This window comes from Sturnira hondurensis, unplaced genomic scaffold, assembly GCF_014824575.4.
Source record: "Sturnira hondurensis isolate 20B ecotype Veracruz unplaced genomic scaffold, ASM1482457v3 Scaffold0018877, whole genome shotgun sequence".
Classification (NCBI taxonomy): Eukaryota; Metazoa; Chordata; class Mammalia; order Chiroptera; family Phyllostomidae; genus Sturnira; species Sturnira hondurensis.
In genome coordinates, this window is record NW_028091508.1 from 395,018 (window position 1) to 419,798 (window position 24,781).

The 24,781-nt window shown below is 47.6% G+C and overlaps 1 protein-coding gene across 2 annotated transcripts in view; it reads right to left on the minus strand.

Annotated features, from left to right (window-relative positions):
• The window catches only part of PRKCB (protein kinase C beta), a 347,363-nt gene that overhangs the window by 146,568 nt on the left and 176,014 nt on the right, over positions 1 to 24,781 (minus strand). For both annotated transcript variants that reach the window (XM_037070671.1, XM_037070670.1), the window contains exons 4-5: positions 7,934 to 8,045; positions 5,674 to 5,802 (exon numbers count right to left, since the gene is read on the minus strand). In XM_037070671.1, the coding sequence (XP_036926566.1) occupies positions 5,674 to 5,802; positions 7,934 to 8,045 (241 nt within the window). The remainder of the gene's footprint in view (positions 1 to 5,673; positions 5,803 to 7,933; positions 8,046 to 24,781) is intronic.

The window sequence follows — 24,781 nt, forward strand, 5'->3', positions numbered from 1 at the left end:
TCTACCTTGAAACAGTTCCTTAAATAGCAAGAGGGTCTTCTGTGAGCCTTTAGCACCTGTTTCCTTTCTCCTAAGTGCTTTTAAAACCTCTTTTGGAATCTAAAGTATTGGCAGATGTGGTCCTCAACTTTCCCCAGTATCTTGTCAAAAATTATGTCTCTTCGGTGCTTTCTTCTTCTGTTGAGTGAATGTCAGACCTTGAAATGGATTTAAATGCCACAGTATTGCTAAATCTTGTAGCAATGTAGGAGTAGTTACATCTTTCTGGGAGCTGCTTCCGTCTAAGAAGGTTTTGTATAGTGCAATACGATGGTTAAGAAACCAGGATGGAAGTCCCAAAGAGAAACCTCAAAAAAACTGCTCCTTCAACTTTTTTAAAGAACAGCCCCAGCTTCTGTAAGAATGATGGGTCTGAGTATGGGTGTGGTTAAGGTGCCGTGGCTGGCTGTAATGTGGGTGGGAATGGGAACGACTGCATGCCAGCTGCTATGTTAATAGGAGATACTGGATTTCGAGGGGGTTACATGTGTGGGGCCATGGGCTCATTGACTTTGCAGCTTTGAGCTGTGCTCTGACACTGCATGGCCTGCTCCTGCAATTCCTGGGCTTCTTATGGCTCTAGAGGTCCCACGGCTCTGTGTCTTTTCCATGTCATCTAAGGAGCAGGGGTAGTCATGGCTCCAAAGGCTGCGTCCTAGTCCTACTATCATTTGATGTTGACCTTGGACCTGTCCTTAAGATTTTCTGCATGGTCTCCTTCCTATAAGAACAATGATGTGAAACATATTATCTGCTGAACTTCAGCCCCTCACTTCAGAAGTCAGTGATCTGGGGATCGATTGTGGAGTCCCAGTACCTGTCAGTATCTCAAGTGGTATCTCCTTCTCACACACTTATCACCCATATTTAATGATGCCCATCCTACGAGGTGCTGGGAAAGCGTGGTGAGCAAAGCAGACGCAGGCCTGCTCTCCTGGCACTGAAAGCCTAGTGGGGGATGCGGACACTTACCAACCCGCACACAACCACAGCTGACGCTGACACAGCTGGAGTCCGGACACTACGAGTGCCTACAGTAAGGGGAGGCTGGGGGAAGCTCCCCTGGTGCTGACGATGAGTTGAGACCTAAGAAACAGAGTTGACTGCTGGGAGGAAACGAGAGGGCAGAGACGATCATCCACAGTGAGGGGCAGGGCAGGCCGCGTCCTAATGGTGGGTGACAGAGGACAAAGGACTAGAAGAAAAGGGAAGAGACAGAGACTAGGGCACAGGTGGCAGACACTAGGCCCGCAGGCTGAACCCGGCCTCCGCCTCGTTTTGTCCTCCCAGCACCTCGTTTCTCCCTGGCAGCGGCACTGAGTTCTCGCTTAACTGTTAAGGAGCAGTTACGTCCACACAGTCCTAAAATCACATTCGGCCCTCTGAAGGCAACTGCGAGGTTGAGTGGCCTCCGGTGATAATGAGGTTGACACCCTGCTCTAGACCATGAGAACACCTTGGCTGATCAGCTGTCCTAGGGGCAGTGAGAACCAGTCATGAGTTTTTAAAAGGAGAGCTGATCAGAGTTCCTCTCTGATCTCGACCTGCAAGACCCCTGACAGCAGATATAAAGCCTGGATTTCAGTAGCCAGAGGGCATCTGAGGAAATCGTCAGATCTTTCAGAAGCACCTGCAGCCTGGTGTGGCCTCTAGATGGGATGGGATTTCCAAAGTACACGTGAAATTCGGAGCAAACGGCAGAGTGTCCTGGGCTGCCGAGTGTCCTGGGCTGCCGAGTGTCCTGGGCTGCCGAGTGTCCTGGGCTGCCGAGTGGGAAGTCTCAACACTGAATGTGCCTCCACGATCTGATGAAGGAAGGTGACCCAACAAACACCACAGCCACTTCTGGCCTGGCACTGCTGGGAAGGGTCCCGCCCAGTCTTTAGCCCTCTGATCTGTCTGGCTGAGATCAAGGAGGAAGGAACTGAAGTCCCAACCATGGAACCAGAAGGATGCTTGGGAGATCACAGGGCTAGCCAGGCGTCCTACACCCTGCCCAGCTCCCTCTACACCAGCTGACAAATGTATCCCCTGGCTTCTCTGGGTGCTGGCTGTTAATGGCTCATGGATGCTCCCAGGTCCAGATAATCACCCTCAGCCACACAGAAGCCACCTGGCCTGGGACGTAACACTACCCTCCCACCTCTAGTCCCAGCAGCCTACAGCACAGACTGACTGCTTTAGTCACCTAGGGCTCCTGTGACAAAATACCATGGACTGGGAGGCTTAAACAGTGGGCTTTTGTTTCTCACAGTTCTGGAGGCTGAAAGGCTAAGATCAAGGTGAAAGGCCTGGCAGGATAGCCCAATTGGTTAGAGTGTCATCCCCACACACCAAGGTTGCAGGTTCAGCCCCTGGACAGGACACAGATGAGAATCAGCCAGCGAATGCACAGACAAGCAGAACAGCAGAGTCCATCTCGCTCCACCCTTCTCTCTGTCTAAAATCAACAAACAAAAAGTAAAAATAAAACAAGATCAAGGTGTGGGCTAACTTGGTTGCTGATGAGAACCTACTTCCTGGCTCTTGCTGCGCCCTCATACGTCAGAGAGAAAGAGACGTCTCCTCGTCCTTTTCTTACAAAGCTACTCACTAAATCCCACCATGGGAGGCCTCATCCAGCCCTAATCACCTCCCAAAGGCCCATCTCCAAATGCCACTCCACTGGGGGTGGGGCTTCAACATCTGACTCGGGGAGGACAGAATTCTATGCACAGCACTGACTCACCCTCACAGAATGGCCCTCTGGCCTTAAAGGGGGGCGGGCTCTGTGCTGGATGCTGGGTCAAATGTCCATGGCACCGAGCTAAGGCCAGTCTTCAGGGGAGATCACACTCTCACTTCGCCTCCCCCTGATCTGTCTTCACTCTTCTTCCCCCAGGATCAGCCCCAGTAAATCATTTGGACAAAAATGTCCATCTTGGCTCTATTTATAGAGAACAACCGTCAAATCATGAGGTTCTTCCCCCATCGATCAACCAACAAGCCTGTGCCAAGTGCAGACTGCGCCCAGCATGGTGAAGGAGCAATAGCAGGGCACAGCCACCTGCAGTCAGGAGGCCCAGGTGCTGCATGTGACACCAGACAAGCTGTTCAGCCTTGCTGAGCCTTAGTTTCCCCTTCCACATGAGGGCAACACACCATCTCTATTGGATGTTCCAACATCAAAGCACTTAGAAAACTACAAAGTGTGCTTGCAATGCTCGAAGCTATCAATCAGTGCTATCAGAACTTCAAAGGAGCTCCAAGTTTCCTCCCCTTTCCCCTTGCTGTGGTTTGAATTGTATCCCCTCAAAAAATATATTCAAGTCCTAACCCCAGTACCTGTAAACATGGCCTTATTTGGAAATTGGGTCTTGGCAGATAATCAAGTTAAGATAGGGTCATCTAGGTAAGGGTGGGTCCCTAATCCAACAACTGGTGTTCTTATAAGAGGGAATTTGGGCACAGACACATGCAAGAAAGACTATCGCAATGACAATGCAGGCAGAGAGTGGAGAACAGCAAAGACTGACAGTGACCAACAGAAACTAAGAGAGGGGCAAGGACCAGACTCTTCCTCAGAGCCCTCCAAAAGGAACCAGCCTTACCGACACTTTGATTTCAGACTTCTAGCCTCCAAAACACTTTGAGAATAGATACCTGTTCTTTTAAACCATCCAGTTTGTGTTTTCCCGTAGGGCAGCAGCAGGAAACGAATACTCGTAGGCATCTACTAGGATTGCCTGAGAACCATCCATCAGCCAGAGCACATGTGTGGTGAAGGGGGAAGACTTTGACCTTGAATTTGAAGGAACACAGTATTGCACCAGACGGAACTAAGACTCCCCAAGGAGTATCCATAAGAGGTAACTTAGCTAAACCACAAGGGGAATAAATAAGGGATGGTGTGCGTGTGTGCAGGGATCTGAACTAAATAGGAACCTAGTATATCATACTCAAGGGTCAAATGGACCCACATGACCAAATGCATGACTCTCTGAGCCTGCTTCCTGATCTGTAGAATAATACGACTCCTTAGCTCAGCAGAGTTACTGAAAAACATGTAAAGAAATTACTTGTAAGTGCTTTGTACAGTGATGGACATTTTAGGAACTCAAAGGTTGGCCACTGTAGTATTATTATTATTATTATTATTATTACTGGAGTAAGCTCCTGGAAGTGTAAGTTCTTTGAGCCTCAAAAGCTTCATAAAATGAACACAGTAGATCTTTCACAAGGTTGCTGTGGGTAATGAAAGAGACAACATGTAAGCTTTTTAAAATTGAGATATAATTGACTTGTAACACTATGTACATTTAAGGTATACAATGTATGGATTTGATACATTTATACATTATAATATAATTGCTGCCATCCATCACATCCCATAATTATCATTTCTTTTTTGTAGTGGGGACAATGGATGAACCTTGAGGACGTCATGATAAGTGGGGTTTGGAGCACTGTTCATTCAGTGAGTTCCATCCACGCAGACACTGCCTCAACAAATGATGGCCTGCAGGAAGGTTCCAGGAACATATTTGAGCCTGTGTAGTTCCTAGAATTTGACAGTAGAGGGCAGCAGGGTCTCATTTTTGCCCCTTTAGCACCAGGATGTTTCCTTAGTCCATGAGGAAAACCATCTACTTTTGAACAAGTGACTGCAGGATTCTCTCCCAGAACCCCCAAGTGTCCCTGTGAGAAGAAGTCAGCCATGTGCCTTCCTTTTAGAGGAAAAAGCAATTCAATGAATGCTCAATGAGTGTCACGAATTTCAATTTAAAATGGATTTCTATATTACGGAGATATTTTTCAACTTTCGATGTTGTGGGTAAGGCCCCTCCCAGCACAGGGCTCAGCACATCAGAGCTACTGAACCACTTTGGGGCCTAGAAACAGACCACTTTTTGTGAAATCAATCCCTTCCATGACCAGCTTTCTAAGTTACCAAGTCATAAAACCTTAATTGTGTTTCTTAGCTATAATATCCCATTCTCGGCCAGTTCAGTGTACTGTCTGACCTCAGCTTTACAGCAGCACAGTTACCAGTGCACTGCAGCCAGGCCTGCACTTTGCCTGGGCTTCTAGGTCAGAGCCAGGAACTTCTGGAGTGGCCCAGACACCACGCTGCCGTCCACCGCCCAGCCTCACTGCACCTCTCCAGCAGGCTGTAGCATCCCTCCTTCTTACTACAAAATATTTCACAAGTACCAAAAGTACAGAGAACAGTACACCAGGGACTAACGTAGGCACCGTCAGGTGCAAGAAAGAAATATTTTAAATACATGGGAGGTTCCCAGGGGTGCACACTGCACCCTCCTCCTCCCCGAGGTGCAACACTCTCCCAAATTAGGTGTTTCTCATCAAGATTCTATCCTTCCCACTGGAAATGTTTGGGAAAGTACCCAGAGCATGACTTCCTGCTATCTTAATAAATGAACTAGAACTACAGGCTCCAAAGATACTGAAAGAAAGTGGGGGAGGGAGGGGAAGAGAGGGGAGGGGGGAGTCCCTGAGCACAGCCACCCGGAGGTGCCCAGAGAGCTCTGGGGTGCCTGCAGCAGGGAAGGGCTACAATGCAGGAGCGGGAGGCAGTGCCATGCAGCCCCATCCCACTACCAGCCTGCCCTCGCCTGACCTGGGGGCACCTACCAACCACGATGAGGACGTCCCTCTCGATGTGCGCCTGGATGTAGATGCGTCCTCGGCGTTCCGTGTGGTCCGTGCCGCACAAGCTGGGGACATTCATCACGCAGCGCTTGTGCACATTCATCATGCAGGCTGCAGGGCAGACAGGGCAAGACTGGGTTGGCAGGGCTGGTCCTGTGGGCCTCTGTCCCCACCCAGGCAGGTTGGGCCCCTCCTGTCCCCTCCTTCCCTTCCAGGCAGCTGAGCCCCCCAAGCTTGGCCAAAACAAGCCTGCCCACCCAGGTCACATCTGAAAGGCTTCTCCAACTATCCTCCCCCTCCAGGCCCTCATGGACACAAGAGGTGGAACTTGTCTGTCCTGCTGAAGGTTAAGGATACCCCGCATACCCCGCATACCCCGACGGGCTCTAAAGCAAGAATCACCATCTGCAATGCCAGGGTGCAGGTGACACACGTGAGGGAAGAGATGTGAGTGTGGTGGGACTTGGCTGACGGGAAAGCCCCGTCGCCCACTCAGGATCAGTGGTGGGAGGCGTGTGCCCTGCACAGGCAAGGCTTCCCGCGTGTGCAGGGGAGTGGGAACCCTGATCCACACATGACATCTCTCGATTTCTATGTATTTATGGCTAATGGCTGAGCTCCCGGAAAGAGTATGAGAAGGCAAGCTGTGAGCAGGTTTATGGCGGTGCCTCTTGAGAGGAGCTGACAGTGCCCCAAGGCTGACAGTGAGGGGGTACTGGGCTCAGACGGCCCTTCAGAATTGTCCCCAGTTGAGAGCTGGGGCCTTCGAATGACAGCATCAGCCAGCTTTGGCCATGGGCCAGCCCCTGGGAGGGGCACCATCTTGGGAGAGACCCCTGGGCAATTCCCCACAAGGGGTGCAACTGTGAACCCACAGCCAAAGGGTGGGGGGGAGATAGAGGAGAATGGGCCTGAAGAGGATCTGAGAGAAGCCCCCATACTTTTCATATACCTAGTTCCAGGAACAGATTTAGATGTAGGCAAGAGGAATAAAATATGTCTTTAAACTGAGTCTGACCCATTCCGTCACATGCGTTATAAGATTCGGGAATCCTGCCTCTGTCTGCAGTCTCTCCCATCTCTGTGACCCTGCACGACCCTGGGTGAGTGCATCACTCCCAATAATTGGGGTGATGCACTCACACTGGTCTGCCAGCCCCTCCTCTCGCTTCAGTGAATCTCTCTCTTGCTGAGTCCTCTATAGCTTTCAACCCATCTCTCCCCACACCTCAGGACACTGAGTGTTGTCCGTCGCCTGCCCCCGTCTGTGCGTGTGGAGTGTATGTTTCCATCTCTCCCCACACCTCAGCACATGTGTGTTGTCCGTCGCCTGCCCCTGTCTGTGCGTGTGGAGTGTGTGTTTCCATCTCTCACCCTCTTCCTGCCCACCCATGCCCCCACTCTTCCCTGTCACTCTGCCCCTCTGAACGTCTCCTGTGGTCGGCATCTCAGGGCCCCTGTGACAGCTCAGCCCACTGGGGGCCAACAGGGCCTTCTGGAACCTTCAGCCTACTGAATCCCTGTCCCCATAGGATTGGGGACAGGGATTCAAAGCCTGCTCTCTCCCCAGTGCCAGCCACTCAGTCCTTCGCCCAACAAAGAACAGCCCTGCTGTCACCCGCCTTCGCCCACCTCAGCCTGGCCAGAGCATCATCCTCTTCCCTCTTCTCGTGTGAACCCATGGGCGTCGCTGGGAGGCAGGTCTTCTCCATGCAGACGGCACGGAGCCTGCACATCATGATGCAAACAGCTGCAATGGCCCTGATTTGTCCACCTCTCCTGGAGTCCACACTTGAGGACTGTCCCCTCCTACAGTGATTGTGAACCTTGCCCTATGACCTGCTTCAGTCGATGGGACTTGCTCCCTTTAAGCCACTGGGACCTTGCAAACTCCATATGAGCACGCCCAGGCTAGCCTACTCAGAAGGTAAGACATGTGGCCCCACCATCCCCATCTCCTAAATGACAGCCAGCCTTCTGGACAGACGGGTGACGCTATCCAGGCCAAGACAGCCCTCAGCCAACTTGCTAGCCCAGCACACGTGCATGAGTACACCAGCCCAGACCCAAGAATCATGAGCTAAATAAATAGCTACTGTTTTAAGCCCCTACATTTTGGGGTGAGAGGATCGTCACTCACCACCAGCCTAACAGCCTACCCAGGACTTGACAGAATATTCTTCAGACCCAGATCCCAAGCCAGCAGGAAGCGGCCCGGCTGCCAAAGAGCAAATGTACTTACTGTCACATTTCATTCCCTGGTGGATGAGTCCATACAGCAGCGACCCACAGTGGTCACAGAATGTGGGGCTGGAGTAAGTGTGGATTTTAAACTTGTGTTTGCTCCGGGGGTCCTAAAGCCAAGAGAAGCAGACAGAAGAGGCCAGTGTCACTGTGGTGTGCCAGCATTCACCCTGCACTGAGTGTCACTGAAGAGCGCAGCCGGAACTGAACCTGGCCCCCAGTGCTCATCACACCTGTTAGGACTGTCACTGGAGCCTGTGTCCAGACACGGTGGCTGGTAAATCATAGCTCAGTGGGCGAATGAGTAAGAAGGAGGTGTCCCTGCTCCAGCCCCAGCACGCTCACTGTGCCTGCAAGGCCTCCATCTGAGAACCCAGCCTCCTGGTCCCTGCCTGCAGCAAGGACTCCAGAGACAGCAAAACAAAGTGACAGACAGACACAGCAGTTAAACAAGTCCACTGGCTCTATTCTCCCCATCCCCCTCCCCTGCCCCCTTTATACTCGGAGGAAGCTTCTGGAGTGATCTAAAACCTAAGTCTGGGCAAGAGGACATTTGCTAGTACCTCACCTCCAGGGAACAGAGTTCCAAGTCCAACAGATAGCCTGTAGGTTGTGGCAGTGACTGCTAGATTTGCACCAATATCCACTCTTTCCTTTAGTAAGAGATCCTTGAGTTTTAGTAGAGAGCACAGCTGCCCAGTTAGAGACCACAGTTCCTGGCCTCCCTTGCAGCTGGTGTGCCCGAGTAACTGAATTCTGGCCAGTGGGGTGTGTGTGTGGTAGGGTCGATTTTTTTAAAACAATGTATAAACACCTCCTGCCCCCTTTTCTCCTTCATACTGGCTGGAAGATGGTGAGAACTGGAAGTGACCGCTTTGGACCGAAAGTTGAAGCTGGGTGTGGAAAGGATAAAACCATCCTAACTAGCCTTGGACAGACATTTCAGAGGAAAGCCTACCTTCTGTCTTGTTTAAGTCACTGTATTTAAGGGCTATTTGTTACAGCATCTTACACATTCCCTAACTGAAAAACACTGCAGGCATCATGAGGGAATCTTGCTCAGCATTATATCCCAGCATTATATCACTGTATTTGGCACATAGGAGGAGCTCAATAAATATTTAATGAGCGAATGTTAACATTTATTGAACATTGACTCATGCCAAGAGCTATTTCAGGGCTGGCAATGGGGAGCAAGCAGGCTTTGAGGAGCTATTTCACTGGTCATTAACTTATTTAATCCTTTAACATCCCCATGAAGTACATTCCATTTTCTGCCCCCACTTTACAGATGAAGAAACCAAGAGACTGGAGGTGCAGGGACTAGCCCAGGGCTTCCAGCCTCGGCAAGCACAGCACTGCCCACAGTGACCAGCAGGAAGAAGAGGTCAGTGAGTTGTGATGGGGGGGTATGTGGAGGGGGTGCTGCAATCACACCACTAAACACCAACAGCCCCTGCAAATGCATGTGCATTTAAGAAAATGACTGGGAGAGACCTGTACGAGACAAATTACAGCCAGCCAGGAGAGAAGGAGGCCAATCAGGCAAGTAGCAGGGGAAAGCTCTTTTTTCAATGGTTTACATAGACGCTGCTGGAGGCTCCTCCAGCCTCACCCCCTGCCTCAGTTTTCTGGAGGTCTCACACCTGTAAGTACCAACTTCATCCACCCACCTCCCCAACCCCTCCCACTATCCACATGAAGCAGCTTGTCCCCTGATCAGCTCTGCCCCTCACCTCTTGCCACCTAGAGAGCTTGGAATAAAGCCACACTGGGATCCTCGTGACGCCGAGATCCTCAAGGGGAATCCTCCAGGGTGCCTTTCTGTGCCTATCCTTGACCAGTGCCATCTTGGAGACGGGCGTGCTGGCACTTTGAGATGTCCACTCCCCCTGGACATAGGGGACTAGCAGAGAGGTGATACTTGGTTCAAATGTCTCACATGTTTAGTGACTGGGCTGCAGGTGGCCAGAGACACGCAGTCCCGAGCTGAGGTGGCTATTTGTCACAGTGGGTTCCAAGGAACAGGGAAGAACAAAGACAAAGGTCACATGACCTCAGGGATGGAGCTCCCTGTTCCAGTCCCTCAGGGACCCAGCGCCCTGCCCTCCAATTCCACCTGACTCCCTTGTCCTCTAAAAATTCTTCTCCTCTGTGCTTAAGCCTATCCAGATAAGGATCTGTTATCTGCAGTGAGGGTGGAGAGGTTGATGCCGACAACCGCTTTGGTTCAGGCACTGCCCGCTGACCACTCAGAATGGACCACGAGGCCCCACTGTGCTGCCAGTGACCTCTTGAATTGCCAGGTTGTGACGAGGTGGGGTGGCAAAGAGAATCAATGGGAGGTATGAGGCTCAGCAGGTCCAATGGCTATTTACCAGCTGGGTTAATACTATTTCAATATTTTTCATAACTGGTACAATAGTGTCAGCTCCGTCTTTAACCAAAATACACCCCCTTCCCCATCTCTGAAGCTGAAGCTATTGACCCACCCTGGAATGACCTTGGGAATCCATGGATGAGGGAGGACCCCCAAAAAACAGTATTATCTTCTGGAAGGTGGGCCCCTTGTAGTACAGGCTTCCCCCACTAGGTGAGTGCTCTAGGAACCCATCTGTATCAGTGGACCCATTGGTGGTGGTGTGAGAGGCTGCACTCAGCTTCAGTGAATTTTTTTTAAGACTCTTTCGGTGCATTTGTCCATTTCATGATGGGTGACTTACAAGCATATGTGCCCACGCTGCGCTGAGTGTTCAGCAGTCTTTGACCCAAAAAACGGCATGACCTCCTGGCCCCACCCTCCCTATTCACCTGCTCTTGCCCCAAGCTATAATTTATTTTTCCCCAGATGAAAAAAGTCCTTGAAGGGAAACGTTTTGCCAATGTGGAAGAGGTGAAACAAAAAACAGCAGAAGCACTAACAGGCGTCAAAATCAATGCATTCAAAAACTGTTTTGAGGAGTGGGAAAAAATCTCTAAAGGTGTATTGTATCAAATGGGAGTACTTTGAAGGTGACTGAAGTTTAAATATGTAAGGATAAATACATTTTTAATAAGTAAATTCTGGGTTTTGGGGGGTTCCCTCTCATAAGCCCTAAGTCAGAACTCTCCCTCTGGTCTTCTTTTAATCCCATTCAAAGGTGCAGCACCTGCCTCTGCCTCACCCCCTCCCCTTCACCTTGTTTCACAGTCAGACCTCCCCCCACCCCCAACCACACTGGCAGAGCCCTGTGCAGCCTATCTCCATCCCTGGCCTGGGTCCTTCTTCATGCTCAGAGGTCACAATCTGGAGTCCTTGCTCACAAACCAAGCTTGTAAATTTGAATGAGTTGATTTGAAAATATTTAAAAATCATGAAATGTCAGCTAAAATGTAAATTTCTGGCCCCTTTTGAAAAATCACAAGTTGTGGCAACATTGTGCCCACATTGCTATGGGCTGAGCAATGGCTCAGCTGTGGCAATGGCTGTCCTCTTCAGATAAAGGATACACTATCCAGTTCTCCACAGTCTGCACCATTCCCTATTGTCTCACACCACATGGGCTCCACTCTTTTCCTTTGCACCTGGTCCCTGCAGGAGTTTGGGTTTGTGACTTCTGCCAGACACTCCTTCCTCAGTCCCTAAAGTCCATGGGGCTTGGATCCAACCACATGTGAGCACATTTCCTTAGGGCCAAGTGCTTTCAGAAATAGGGTTGAAACAATTGTATCCCTATCACAACATCACCACATGATCTCTAGTCCTTGGTCATCTCTGCCACCCCCAGGAATCAGGTTTTCATAGATCCTGATGTGATTCCTGTCCCTACTAATTCATGTGGCTCAGCGCCTGCCCACCCCCACCCCCCGCAATGCTTTGTACTAGGTAAGCTTATATTTCCAAGTTTCCTTCCATTTCTGATCCTGATCCACAAGACTGATGAATAACCACAAAATGATCATCAACTATTGTGATTTCTACTGTCACCATGACCTAAGCACAGACTATCTGCAAAGCACTGTGCTGGGTGGTCCTTTGCATGTCTTTCAAACTACATGATGGCCAATGAGGGGCTAGTTATTATTATTCTGGTTTTCCAGATGACCAACTGAGGCTTAGAAAAGTAACCTGTCCCAGGTCACAAAGCAAGAAAATGGGAGAAACCAGACTGGAATATAAGTTTGTCCAGCTCCAGAGACAGGGGCAGCTGAGTGGGAAGACCTCAGTGTTACCTGGCTAAATCCCTGCTCCTAAGGCTCCCCAGAGGGCCCCCCACTGAGAGGGGTTATAGATGATGACAACTTTCATCTCACACAAATGCGGCACCAGCCAGGGACAGGCCATTTGGGGTCCCCCACACCTATCCCCAAACCAGAGTCTTCACTGTGAGCTCCCAGCCCCAGGATCACCAGACAGGCAGATCCCAGCTGAGCACTGAGTTCGGCTCAATGCCTGACTCTAGGCATGAGCAGCTCAAAAGAAGAAAGCACAGATAAGAAACAGACAAACAAAAAATCTTTAAACCTCTAAGTCAAATCTAAAATAAAATAGTCTTTGTCAGTCTGAACGGGCTATGTGGCTTTCCTCACAGGTGGGCTGAAATCTGGCTGAGCTGAGGCAAAGCTGCAGGAATAAGGAAGCTGAGTTGAAGCAGAAGGTCAGAAAGCACATAGCCCACAGCACCAGTCAGGGACGCACTAAAAACAGCTTATGAATCCGGGCTGTGCCCTCCTGGCTGTTTACAGGCCACAAAAGCCCCTGAAGGTCCATTTCCCGGGAGGTGGACAGGCAAATTGAAAATGAAGACTCCAGTCAGAAATGACCTCAGAACAGAAGGAAGGTTATACGTACACACTAGCTGTGGGACCTCAGGCAAGTGGCTTAGCTGCTCTGAGTCTCTGCCTCCTTGTCCATAAAGTAGAGATTAAAAACAGTGCCCACCACATAGATCTGTTGTGGTGTGAAAGCTCCCAGCACAGTGCTCTGCACACAGGAAGAACAAGCTGTTGGTTTTATTATTCCAAAGAGAAAAAATAATCATGGTGATACTTCCCAAGCTTCGGTCATGAGCCATCCTAATTTTGTATGTCTAGGTACCACCTATTAGTATAATATGATTGACTGGTATTGAACTCAACAAGTTCTGCTTGAACTCAACATGCCACTTTTACTTCCATAAACCTATTTTAAAACAAAACACTGTAACAGTGTGAACTCAGGGGGGGTCAATGTGCAAATTATGTTTTTTTTCCTGCTATGCCTTAAATGAAATAGAAATCGCTTAAAATGAACATTTAAAATGTTCATCCCAACAGTCTCTGTTGAGGAACTGTGGAGACAGATATGCACATTCCTGGTGGATGGGTCAACCCTGTGTGAACAATTTGGCAGAACCTATCAAAATCGCAAATGGTTTTCCCCTTTGGGCGCAGTCATCCACTTCTGGGAATCTGTGCTGGAGGTAAACCCTCCTACAAAGGAAATTATACATGTGTACGGTTTTTCCTTGAAGTAGTGGTTAGAAGAGCAAAAGGTTTCAAACAAGCCAAATGTGATAGGGAGGGGGCTGCTTAAAACAGACTGTATCACAACTACACAATGGAACACTACTCAGGTGTAAAGAACAAGAAAGCATTCTGCATTAATATGGAACAATCTCAAGGGTATATTTTTTAAGTGGGACTGAAAGAGGAAAGAGAAGCGTAAGATGCAGAAGAGTGCGGGTCACATGTTACCATTTTTTGTGAGAGAAGAAGAAGGGATACAAAGCCTATTCAAGTCACTCATGGCTGCATGAAGAGGCAGGGGAAGGTGAAAGGAGTACCGTGCAACAGAACCTAACAAAAGTGCCTAATATCGGTGGAGGCAGGAGGCAACAGAGTAGGCAGGGAGCGGGACATGCTTTTGTACAGATTTGATGCCAAGCAGCATATTTTACTGTGTTTCTAGGCTCCGTGAAAACCGCCAGCAGGCACCACCACGCTGGGAAACACAACAGTGCCCCAAAGTCCAAACAAGATGCCCAAAACTCCCAAGACACAAGGAATCAGGAAAGCCTTAATTGGGACCATGTGGACTGCAATGCTGTGAAGATGAAATACCTGTGTTCAGAAGCTGTTGTTACACTGTGATTTGATGAAGATCTCTCGTTTTGTTCCTGGAGAGTGAACNATTAGTGTATCGTCCTTGGGAGGGGCCCCTGTTTTCTGCAGCAGTTTTTGGCATCCCTCGGTGGGCCAAGTATTGCCCCCCCCCTCGGACCCTTGTTCGGTAACAGGTAGACTTTGGTAGACTGTTAAAAATATGATTTCTGGGGTTAAGATCTGCACTGGAGCCGGTGTTCTTATCAGGGGTGAGATGATAGTCATGTTCAAATTTAACACCCAGCTCTGGCAGTCTTTAGCTTTTCGACTCTGGGGCTAGTCATTTAACACTTTTAAAGTTTTAGTTTCTTCATCTGAAAATGGGATGATGAAAATAACAGTACCTAATTCCTAAGATGCTGAGAGAGTTCATGAACCCCTGCATGGACACTCCCCAGCAGTCACTAGTGGAATACCCATCTAACACCATAAATTTTCTGTCCACAGCCTTTGTCCACACCTAAATTCAAGTTTGTTTCTTTCTAACTGGTTGGTAACAGATTCCCTCTGTTCTCCCTTTTCCTTCAGGTCTGTTTCTGCTGCTGTATTTAGAAAGTCCTCCCCAGCACCTTCTTCATTCTCTTACACTTTCACTTTCACACTGAAATCATTACTTCCTTTGCAATCCATTTCAGCAGGAGCTCTGGGCAAAGACCTACAATCGTTTTCCTAGTGCGTAGCTGGCTGTAACAAAAACAAAAAACAAAAAAAAAACTGTGTAGAATGTTCTTCTCCCTGATGATTAGAAGTGCCTCTTTTACCATACACTAATTTCTCATGTGTCCTTTGTTCATTTTTACATTTTCTCTTAGGCTCCACTGATCTCTTTATTTCTGCCTCAGTACCATATCTTTTAACATACCATAGGTTTATAATATCATCTAGAAATATGCATTTTATACCCACCCACCCCTCTGCCAGCATTAGTCTGCTTTCAAAACTTCCACGGTTATTCTCACCCACATATCCTTCCAGAATATACTAGAAATGTCAACTTCTGCCAGCGTTACTCATTGTCCCTTCTAGAAAAACCCCCACCTACAGCAGTTGCGTCCATGCGTGGAGCTCCCCAGGGAATGAAGATCCAGCCTCAGGCAGAAGGGGGAGTCCTCATTCCCACAGCAAACATGAATTTTCTTCTGGGAGGCTGCATATGCAAGCCGGCCCACCTCTAAGGGGCACCAAGGCATTAGGCACGAGACCTGCAGATTCAGCCCCAATTTGATCCCTGGGCCATCAGGGTACAAGAAGCCACATCCTTTCCAGAAGGTGAGGCCTGAACTTGTCAGGCGACCCTCTCCCTAGTATAGGACTCAGTGCACTGTGAAGAGGTGGTCAGCTGGCTGTCTGGAAGGGGGGCTCCAGGTCAGGTTATATGATTCAAGCCCCAGCGCTTCCTAGCTCTGTCCCTTGGCCACATGACTGAACTCTCACACTTCAGTTTCCTCTGCTGTTAACCAGTGATGACAATGATGTCGACTCCCTGGGGTTGTTACAGTGACTGGATTACTTAGAAGCTTTAAAACAGTTGCCCGCCACAAAGCTGGCACTCACGTATTGTTATTAATTACGAGTTATTGCCAATCAGGGCATCCTAGGTCCACAGAGTCGTAACTTTTCCCAGTAAACCCCATATGTGTTCCTACTTCCTTTTTTTAAAAAGATTTTATTTATTTATTTTTTAGACAGAGAGGAAGGAAGAGAGAAGAGAGGGAAAGAAACACCAGTGTATGGTTGCCCCTCTCATGCCCACCACCAGGGACCTGGCCCACAACCCAGGCATGTGCCCTGACTGGGAATTGAACTGGTGACCCTTTGGTTCACAGGCCAGCACGCAGTCCAATGAGCCACACCAGCCAAACCTATTCCTGCCTCTTGAACTTCAGTCTGGATTTCCTATGCCAATTTCCCCCACCGAAGCAATGAGTCATTCATGTGTTTATTCATTTATTCACCAAATATTTGTTAAGCACCTTGCATGTGTCAGGTGCCAGATGAGTGAAATCAGATACACAGTCTGCCCTTCCTGGGCTCCCACCCAGCTGGAAGGAGACAGCAAAAAAGGGTAAATAAATATATGCTTTCAAGCATTGGAAAGGGGAAGCTTAAGGAGCTTAGCAGTTTATAGAAAGGGATTCAGCTGGACAGAGAGATCTGGGAGCCCTGACTATGGAGGGGGGAGCAGTTGGGGGTGAAGCCACCTGGCTGGGACTCTGTGCAGTGCAGCTGCATGAGGTCCTGTTGCAACCTGGGTGGACCTGCCTGACACCACCCCCACGCCAAGTGCCTGGCTTCCAGCTTTACCTGAGGGGCGGGGGGGCATGCCCTGTCCCTAGCTCAGGCCCCTTGGCTGTGAGACCCCCATGGGAAGGAATTTAGTAGAGGGATCATGAGTCAGACTCTAAAGACAAGACTGTTCAAATCTAATCCTAGTTCTGTAACTTCCTAGTCATGCAGCCTTGAGCAAGTTATTTAAGCCAAATGAGCCTTGATTTTCTCACCTTTAAAATGGAGATAAGAACTGTCATGCAACAAGACACTACAGAGGAGTAGCCTGCACTGCAAGGCCAGGCTGCCTGGGATTGAATCCCAACTCAACGATTTCCTAGCTGTGTGGTTTAGGGCAGGTTACCTAACCTCTCTGGGCTTCAGTTTTCTTATCTTTAAAGTAAAAACAATAATAGCACTAAATCCTCATAGAATTATGAGAATTTAATGAGTTAAGATTTTTAAAAAGCTTAGCATTCTGCCTGGTACTTAGTAAAACACTATACAAGTGTTTATTGAATATAATAAATAAATGTTTCTGCTTTCTCAATTCACAAAGGTTAATGAAACCAATCTTGATTGATATCATAATTCATAATGAAATCATGATTATTACATTGTGCTTACTACCACAGTGACTGGCATGTAGTATGCACCTGATAAATGTTAACTGAAGAGAAAAACTACAACTGTGATCTTGGGCAAGTCACTTCCATGCTCTGGTCTCAGTTCCCCCTTCAGAAAACAAAGGGGTTAAGCTGGGCACTCCCCAGGGGCCTTTCAAGTTCTGACAAACTGGGTGGTCCGAGCGAGCGCCACCCTGCCTTTTCCTGTGGAGGCCACAAGGTGAATTTGTAGCTTAGTGTGCAGCAGTGGGTTCAAGAGCAGTCACTCTGCAACAGGTCACACTCCCAAGTCATAAATGAATCCTCCCCTCACCCACAAAACAAGCCCCATCCCTTTCCCTGGCTGCCCCTCCTTTCCCCACAGCACCATCAGTCAGCTAAGGGACCAGGGACATGGTCTGAGCCTCTGTCTCCCTGCTGAGTGGGGGTTGCCCAAATGTAAGACCAGGGCCCAGGGTTACTCAATGTGCACAGATGCTGCCAGCTTGATTTCTGGATGCAGCCATCGGCCAGCTTCCTGACAGCTCCCTCTGCCCTGGGATGCCCTGCCACACCCAAATCTCCATTTCAGAACAGCAGAAAGAATCTTCATGAAGAAGGACACGAAGGAAGCTGCAGGGTCACCATCAACACCTGGGACTCTGGACACCACCAGCCCATACAGATTCTGACCCCCAAAATCCTAAGCACTAGACACAAGATCCACAGAGACAAGAAGCCTAACTGAGGAGGATAAGGCCTGGCACGCGACCCAGCACCCTTTACCAAGGACATCACTGGGACACTGCTGTGCTCAGGAGAGTAGCCGAAGAGTTACCCTGTGCTGTGTACCTTCCACACTGTGGGTGTGAATGGGGTTGAACAGGAGACACTGACTCAGGGATCACAGTCAGTGATCACACAGTGACTTGAATCCAGAATCTGGACTCTTCATTGCCGTGTCACACCCCTGTGATGTGTGACAGCACGAAGAGGTATATGGTGCTCTAGGAGTGTAAAACAGCAAGACTGGCCTGGTCAGGGAGGTGAGAGAGGGCTTCCCCAGGGAGAAGATGCTGAGCTGCAGCCCAGAGGGTGAGGGGAGTCAACAGGGCTCTCAATCCGGGGGGCACAGTGAAATCAATGGGGAGGCTGGGGGCAGCCAGAGGCTTTGATTTGTCTACCCTGGGCTCAGGTACCAGTATTTGCTTATAATTTTCATAAATGATTCAGATATGCAACCAGGACCAAGACTCACTGAACTGAAGGGGCCACAGGAGAGGGGAGTTGCCCAGAGTGGGGCAGCACGTGCAAATGCCTAGTGGTGGGAGGGCTGCTGGAGCACACGGAGAGGGGAAGAGGAAAGCTCAGAGGGTGGGGCAGGGAGTGGTCCAAAAGAGGCTGGAAGGAGGAAGGGGCCCACTGCGCGCAGGGGCCTGACAAGTGGAGTGGCCCCATAATCCATCGTCCAAAGCGGACTCTTGAGCATGAGTGCTTTGGGCTCCAATGCAGTGGAACGGCCAGTTCTGCTCATGGGCAAGCATGGCAAAGGGGCACGTATGATGATGATCCTGCTCATGCCAAGGAGCACTTCTTTAATATATAATTTAATGTGTTTTAATAGGGAACGTACAGGAACTGGGCAGAAGACAGCATGAGAAACATGGACTTGCACGGGACAACTCAGCTAGAAAAGCACACTAAGGGTGGAGTCCACTGTGTGGTAAAAATGCTACGAACACCATTTAGTTGCCATCAACAAGAAATTTACCTTTCAAAAACCCAAATGTTGTCATTGTGTACAAAAATTTAACAGGTTTATTTATATTGTCCTAAAGGTGAGCTGCTGAAACATGTCCACTGACACATTGTGATGTGCACCGATGCTTTATGTCCCCATGTTCCCAGTAAAACAATTCACACACAGATGGAGATGGAAAAACTGCCAATACCTGGTTCCTGCCCCTATTCTCCACTTGCAATCATGTACTTAGGTGCCCTTTGAACCCATGGGAAAAAACATCTAACATTCAGAACTACCAATAATAGGAAGATATATTTTTTTCCTTTTTCAAGGAACTATTGGGTCCTGGCTGGGTGGCTCAGTTGGTTGGAGCTTCATCCTGTACACCAAAACAATGCTGGTTCAATTCTTGATCAGGGCACAGACCTGGGTTGCAGGTTTGATCCCTGGTCAGGGGGAATACAAGAGGCTGCAGATCAATGTTTCTCTCTCATATGTCTGTCTGTCTGTCTGTCTCTCTGTCTGTCTCTCCCTCTCTCTCCCCCTCCTACTCTCCCTTTCACCCTCTTTCCCTGCTTCCCTCTCTATCAAAAATCAATAAACATATCCCTGGGTGAAATTTTTTTAAAAAAAGAACGAAATGTTTCCCATCATAATGGATTCTTAAGCACGACCTCCACATATGCGGCATGCTAGCTGTATGTTTTTTGTCGTAACTGTTACACATTTGGCATAGACAGTACACAGTTTGGTGTCTTCAAAAAGGCCAACCAGACAGGATTCACTTGCCTCCTGCAAAGCACCAATAGCTGTGCTCTGTACTTGCAGATCTACCTTGAAGTCCTGGGCAATTTCTCACACCAGGTGTCGGAAGGGAAGTTTGTTAATCAGAAGTTCAGTGGACTTCTGATGATGTCTAGGTTCACGAGGAGCCACAGTGCGCCAGGCTTGTAGCGATGTTCCTTCACCTCTCCAGTAGAGGGCGCACTCTTGCAAGCCACTTACTTCCTCTGTGCTTTACTACTGGTGGGTTTGCTGGCAGTCTGCTTGTCTGAGCTATGGTTAAAGATTATTTTCCTTACCCCGCTTCTCCTTCAGCTGGAGCTGGGCTAGCCAGAGGCAACACTGCACTCCAGCAAGCACTGACTTTGTCTCAAGAGCAATGGGAAACTACTGACACGTTTTCAGCAAGAACAATGACGTGCTCACATCTTGTTTTCAGAAAGATGACTCCACAGTACTGTGGAAATGGCAGGCTGGTGAGGCAGAGAGGAGTCAGGGAACAGGACAGGAGGCTACTGGTCCAGGGTCTAGACCAAGGTTCTCTCCGTGAGGATGAAAAACTGGATAGCAGCATATCGTGGGGTTAAGAGCAAACTCTAGAGTCAGGTCAAGTTCAAATCCAGACTCTGCTTATTAGCCATGTGACTTAGCAAGCCAGATAACTTCTCTGCTTCAGCTTTCTCCTCTATAAAACGGGCATAAGAGACCACCTTTCTCACAGGGTGAGGATGCCATGAGTTACTGTATATAAGTTACTTAGAACAGCAGCTGACTTGTGGTAGCCACATAAGTGTTAGCTATCATTTTGTCGGAGGTACAATAGGATTTAGCAATGGAGAGATATGCAAGTAGGGAACGTCTGGGAGCATAGAGGAAGAGGCCCCAAGAATTCCCCATTGCTCAGTGGGACTTTGCAGACCCACAGTTACAGGGTGAAGGGGATCAAAAATAGAAAATTGCATGAGGAAGGGCTATGATACAGAATTAAGAAACAGAATCGAGACCTGAAGGTCAAGATTGATGGCAGAAACAGGTTCACGATTCCAGGTCAAGCAAATGTTTACATAATATGCAAGGCATTGTGTAAGCTCTTTGCATGCATTAATGTATTTAATACTCCCAACATCCCTCTGAAGCAGTATATTATCACCTTCATCTTGAAAATGAAGAAACAAGGACACAAAGAAGTTAAGTGACTTAACTTAGTCACACAGCCAGTAAGTAGCAGAGCTGAGATCTGAACCCAGGTGTCACGCTCTTAATCAACATGCAAGACCACTGACCTGAGCCTGCACATTTCACTCTGCCCTCAACCCCAAACAATCACTGAGAATACCTATTTGTGTAAAAATAGGAGCATATATCTCAGCCCAAAAACCAGGACAGGTGGCAAGTGAATGCCAGAAATGCTTCAAATATTTTTCAACGTATAGAAAAGGTAAGGCTTGGATTGAGGGAAGGACAACCCAATCTGATTCTTCCAATTTAAAAGAATTAAAGTGGAAACGTCTGAGTGGCATGGGTGACTGACCAAACAAATGCAGGAAGCCAAGGTGAATCTTCACAGGTGCCTCTGCAGTCCATGTCAGCAGCAGGCACTTTAATAAATTATGCAGAATGGTAAATGCCCTCCTCTCAAAGACTTCAGGAGAAGCAAACTCACTTGCAGATCCCACCAGCACGGATGGTGCTAAATCCAGTAGGGGGCGCTGCAGCCTACAGTTCCTAACCAGAGCTGAGCCCAAAGTTAGAAAAATGGGTGCAGGCCCAGCCAAGGTCAAGGTCCTCCACACCACCCTGGAAAAGGGACATCTTCATGCTTTTAGACCTCCTCATTTTGGGCTGTTGCTCCCTCCCTATTCCCCAAAGAAGGTAGATTAGACTAAATCTACATTTTCCCTTCTCCCTTTATGAGGGGCACAGAGTCCTGCTGAAAACTGGTGTGCAGAGAATGAATCTAGCCCATAAATGTGCTTCAAATACACCACAGTTGTAATTCTCCAATGATTTGTCAACATCTAAAATTAGGAGAGTCAGACTTGTCTTGAAAAAATTGGAAAATCTGGACCTTGGTCCTTTATTTTATTTTTTTAAACCCTCACCCAAATACATATTTATTGATTTTAGAGAGAGAAAGAGAGGTGGGGAAGGAGGGAGGGAGAAGAAGAGAAAAACATCAATCAGTTGCCTCCACCAGAGACCCAAGCAGAGATTCAGCCTACTACATTGTTGATGCACAGGATGAGGTTCCAACCAACAGAGCCGCCCATCCAGGGCTGGGCCTTGGTCCTTTAAATAGCAGGAATTTAAAAAATGGGGCTGAGTAGGTGGCTGCCTGTTTTAGACAGGGGCACATGCACTAAAAGGGCTCTCCCTGTTAGCACACACTTGAGTAATTTCTTTAACCTGCCTGGCTTTGGAGTGGGACAGCCAGAAAAAAATGGGATGCTGTGCATCATTTCAAAGTCATGTGGCCACAAACAATATGAGGGAAAGCAGCCAAGCCAAGAGAGGTTCAAACATATAATTCAACTTGCATCGAGTTCAAAAGCAGGCACACTGTTTTCCATAATGGCTGCACCGTTCTACTTCCCACCAAAAGTGTGCAAGGATTCCAATTCCTCCACAAGCATGCCAACACCTGTCCCTTGGGTTCGTCTTTTGATGAGTCTTTTGACTAGTCATCCTGATAAGTGCAAGGTGATATCTCACTGGGGATTTAATTAACATTCCCTGATGATTAGTGACATTGAGCATTTTTTCATATACCTGTTGATGATTTGCATGTCTTCTCTAAGGAAATGTCTATTCAAGACCCTAGCCCATTTGGAGGTTTCTCCTTTTTTTTTTTCAATTTTTTTATTTAATTATTTTTCAAGTACAGTTTTCAGTCTATTACTCCCATCCCATCCCACCCCCCATCCTCCTCCCTCCCTCCCATTTCCACCCTTCTCAGTTGTTGTGCATGTATCCTTTATATAGGTTCCTCTAAATCCCTCCCTTATTTCCCCTGAAATTCCCTCCCCTCTCCCCTCTGGTCACTGTCAGCCTGTTCTCTATTTCAGTGTCTTTGGTTATATTTTGCTTGCTTGTTTGTTTTGTTGTTTAGCTTCCTGTTAAAGGTGAGATCATATGGTATTTGTCCTTCAACACCTGGCTTATTTCACTCAGCATAATGCTTTCCAGTTCCATCCATGATGTTGCAAAAGGTAGGAGCTCCTTCTTTCTTTCTGCAGCATAAAATTCCATTGTGTATATGTACCATAGTTTTTTGATCCATTCATTTACTGACGGGCACCTAGGTTGCTTCCAACTCTTGGCTATTGTAAATTGTGCTGCTATGAACATTGGGGTGCATAGGTTCTTTGGGATTGGTGTTTTAGGGTTCTTAGGATACAATCCTAGCAGTGGAATTGCTGGGTCAAAAGGCAAGTCCAATTTTAGTTTTCTGAGAAAATTCCATACTGTTTTCCATAATGGTTGTACCAGTCTGCAATCCCACCAACAGTGGACCAGAGTCCCCTTTTCCCCACACCCTCTCCAACATTTGTTGTTTATTGCTTTGTTTATGATAGCCATTCTCACCGGTGTAAAGTGGTATCTCATTGTAGTTTTAATTTGCATCTCTCTGATAGCTAGTGATATTGAGCATCTTTTCATGTGTCTCTGGATCCTCTGTATGTCCTCCTTGCAGAAGTGTCTGTTCAAGTCCTTTCCCCATTTTTTAATTGGGTTAGTTGTCTTCTTAGAGTGAAGTCGTGTGAGTTCTTTGTATATTTTGGAGATTAAACCTTTGTCTGAGGTATCATTGGCAAATATGTTTTCCCATACAGTTGGTTGTCTTTTTATTTTAATGCTGTTTTCTTTAGCTGCGCAGAAGCTTTTTATTTTGATGAGATCCCATTTGTTTATTCTTTCCTTTATAGTCCTTGCTCTAGGGGACATATCAGTAAAAATGTTGCTGCGTGAAATATCTGAGATTTTCCTGCCAATGTTCTCCTCTAGGACTTTAATGGTGTCATGGCTTATATTTAAGTCTTTTATCCACCTTGAATTTATTTTGGTGTATGATGTAAGTTGGTGCTCGAGTTTCATTTTTTTGCATGTAGCTGTCCAGTTCTCCCAACACCATTTGTTGAAGAGGCTATCTTTACCCCATTTTATGATACTGCCCCCTTTGTCGAATATTAATTGACTGTAGAGATTTGGGTTTATTTCTGGGCTCTCTATTCTGTTCCATTGGTCTATGTGCCTGTTTTTATGCCAGTACCAGGCTGTTTTGATTACAGTGGCCTTGTAATACAGTTTGATATCAGGTATTGTGATCCCTCCTACTTTGTTCTTCTTTCTTAACATTGCAGCTGCTATTCGGGGTCTTTTATGGTTCCATATAAATTTTTGAAGTGTTTGTTCTATGTCTGTGAAATATGCCATTGGTACTTTAATAGGTATTGCATTGAATCTGTAAATTGCTTTGGGTAGTATGGACATTTTGATGATGTTAATTCTTCCAATCCATGAACACGGTATACGTCTCCATTTGTTTGTGTCTTCCTTGATTTCTGTCTTCAGTGTTGTGTAATTTTCTGCATACAGGTCTTTAACCTCCTTGGTTAGATTTATTCCCAGATATTTTATTTTTCTTTTTGCTATATCGAATGGGATTTTTTTCTTGATTTCTGCTTCTGCTGATTCATTGTTAGTATACAGAAATGCCTTTGATTTCTGGATATTGACTTTGTATCCCGCTGTTTTGCCAAATTCATTTATTCTCTAAGGAAATGTCTATTCAAGACCCTAGCCCATTTGGAGGTTTCTCAAAAAGTAAAAAATGGAACTACCATGTAATCCAGCAATCTCACTTCTGGGTATTTATCCAAAAGAGCTGAAATCAGGTGGACACAGATTTCGGTATTCCTGGGTTCACCACAGCAGCATTACTCACGATACATGGGAACCACCTAAATGTCCACTGGCAGAAAAATGGATAAATAAAATGGGGCATATACGTACAACAGAATATCATTCAAGTTTTCAAAAGAAGGAAATTCTGCAACATGGGCCAACATGAATGGACTTGGAGGACACTGTACCACGTGAAATAAGCCAGTCAGAAAGACTGTGATTCCACTTACACAACTTATCTAAAATAGTCAAACTCACAGAATCAAAGAGTGGAATTGTGGGTGCCAGGAGTTGGGGAGAGAGAGAGAAAGGGAGTTACTACTCAATGGGCATAAAGCTCCCACTGAGCAAGACAAGTTCAACCCTAGACTCTGCTGGGCAGCGCTGTGCCTGCAGTCACGTGCCTGTGGCCAGCCAC